This window comes from Acyrthosiphon pisum, chromosome X (genome assembly GCF_005508785.2).
Source record: "Acyrthosiphon pisum isolate AL4f chromosome X, pea_aphid_22Mar2018_4r6ur, whole genome shotgun sequence".
Lineage (NCBI taxonomy): Eukaryota > Metazoa > Arthropoda > Insecta > Hemiptera > Aphididae > Acyrthosiphon > Acyrthosiphon pisum.
The window spans coordinates 40852950-40855532 of NC_042493.1; the positions used below are offsets into that span (position 1 = coordinate 40852950).

A 2583-nucleotide genomic window follows, 5' to 3' on the forward strand; every position below is an offset into this window, starting at 1 on the left:
ATGGTATAATACCACACAGGTAGGCATTAATAAATATTAACTTAAAAAAAAAAAAATATTACAAATACTAACCTATATCATTATTTGTCTTTTTGATCGCCCTAGCTTTTAATGAACTACTAACAGCATTACTATTGCCAACATGCATTGATACTACATCATCATCATCTACATAAAGCATTGCATTTATAATTTATATTAAGCATAAGCAGTGTTGGGGAATAATTTAACATAATTTAAAGGTTACTGTAATGAAACTACTTTTACAATTTTGATAGGTAATTCGTACTTAATGTAATTTAACTACCAAAAAAAAGTCATTTCCCCAACATTGAGCACACCAAGCATAAGCCATATAACTATTATAATGTCTAATATAATCATAAAAGTTAGTTTTGAATAATAAACTGAAACTTACTCATTAAACGCAGCACCGATGGAGCAACAATCAAATTGTTGCAATTGGAAGGTGTGTTTCCAAATTCATTTTCTAAAAGTTCACAGCCAGATACATTTAGATCATTAACTTGCATCACAGCAGGAATTGAATACATGTGCTCAGTTTTATCAGTCGTTAAGCTCATCTCTAAAAAAAAATACATTACCAATTACAATATTTTAATTCTTAACAGGTAGATGTGCGATAAGAATGTTTTCGTTAAAAAATACAAACCTAAATTTTGAACTTCAGAGCCAGATATATTAATATCAGCAACTTTGTTAATTTTGGCATTTGATGTACTAACATTTGCTGGTGCCGGTAATAACTGTTGACCTGGATTTTATAAAACAAATTAACATGCCTATCTAGTGTAAAGTCTACTATCTACTATAATAATATGTTATACCTGGTAGATTCAATGTTGGATAGGCATTAGCATTGAGGCGTTTTGTGCCCGGACTCGAAAATCTATCCTCAAAATGATTACCACAAATTACCTTTTTTTGGTAAATAGATAAGTGATCACTTTTATCCAAACCAACAATATCAATCCATTTCAGAAGTCTTTCCATGTATCTGTTTGGATTTGGAAAACGATGGCATACTATACCTAATAAAATAAAATTGTGAGACAAAAATGTTCATACCTATAATATGGTGTATGTAAATGGCACGAGCGCAATAGGTGCATTTTTGTTTATTATTATTATTATGAATAAACAAATTATATTGGTATATTACCTTTGGATTTACAGCCAACAATGACACACCTCGAAATATTTTTATAACGCTGAGCTTCTGATGTTGACATGTTAAATAAGTAAAACGTACAAATATAAACACACAAGCGGACGAATAAACTACTTAATAAAAAGTGTTAAACGGTTTTTGCTGAGAACATACACAGTTAACTGACAAAAAGTAATAATTAATCACTATTCACTAGCAGGCAGACACAGCGATAGTCATAGACATTTCACATTAGACAATTAGTATATAAAATATTACAATTACCGGCGGGACTGGGCAGCAGTCAGCGATGGCAGTTGGACAAATTATTTTAAAGTGTTACGCATGCGCACTGCGCAGTAAGATTGTCTATACCGCTCCCGGTGTTTGTGTTAAGCAACAGCTGTATGGTACGTATCGGGGTATAGGAGTTGCACTAGCCTGATGTTAAGGCCGAGCGCACATTGAGACGCAGCGCAGATTAGGTTAGCGCAGCGCAGGAAAAACTGCGCTACCTAAGTGAGCGCATATTACTACGCAGTTCTGACGTTTCACCGTTCATTGTGACAGTTGTTGTTCACCGTTACCAGCATGAGCGATAGTATGATGGCCGAAAATTTAATAAATTTAAGTTCTGAATCAGATTCCGATGACGAATTTTATGAACTTATTTTGTTGTATTCGTTAAGTAAAGAAAAAAAAACGTGGAAAAGTAATTTTATGAAAAAAAGACAAAGTCACGGTGAGTTTAATTTGTCATCGGAATTTTCTGACAAACAATTTTTAAACTACTTTCGCTTGGACCGAAATCAATTTAATGAAGTTCTTAATTTAATACGAGATACAATTTATTCATTTGGATGTAATGCTCAAAAGCCGATTGATCCTGAAGAAAAACTGGCAATCTTTTTAAGGTAAATTTTTTAACAATAAAATAATAATAAAGAATAATTTTATTATTATTATACAATAAGGCCTTAGCATTGAAATGTTGTACATTTTATTTTAACAACAAAGTTAAGAACACCAAATAAAAACATGATCCTTTAGTTAATGATTTTATGTTATATTAATATGGTAAATCATATTTATTAAACTTCTAAAGTAAATTAAAAAAACTATTCTGTATAAGTCAATACATAGGTAATATTAGAAATAAAGTAAGAAATAATATTAGATAACTAGAAATAATAACTTGCTATAATGTAATTTTAAAACATTATTCTTTATAAGTATTGATATAATGAACAATACCATCTTGCCCATCTTGGTTCTCAACATTTTCAGAAACTGAACTTTCGCCAGAAGTAGATGAATTTTCTCCGTATGACCACGTAGAAGAAGACTGAGGTTGACTGTAGATATTTTGTTGTATCTGTTGTGACTGAGGTTCTGGAAAAGCATTGTTTTGT

At 31.1% G+C, this 2583-nt stretch overlaps 1 protein-coding gene across 1 annotated transcript in view; it reads right to left on the reverse strand.

Moving 5' to 3' along the window:
• LOC107884953 overlaps positions 1-1606 on the reverse strand; it is a 3763-nt gene extending 2157 nt beyond the window's left edge. Inside the window, exons 1-5 of the mRNA XM_016808106.1 lie at positions 1184-1606; positions 849-1052; positions 674-775; positions 419-586; positions 73-168 (exon numbers count right to left, since the gene is read on the reverse strand). Coding sequence (XP_016663595.1) covers positions 73-168; positions 419-586; positions 674-775; positions 849-1052; positions 1184-1253 — 640 coding nt within the window. The 5' untranslated portion in view covers positions 1254-1606. The remainder of the gene's footprint in view (positions 1-72; positions 169-418; positions 587-673; positions 776-848; positions 1053-1183) is intronic.
• Between the last annotated feature and the right edge of the window lie 977 nt (positions 1607-2583).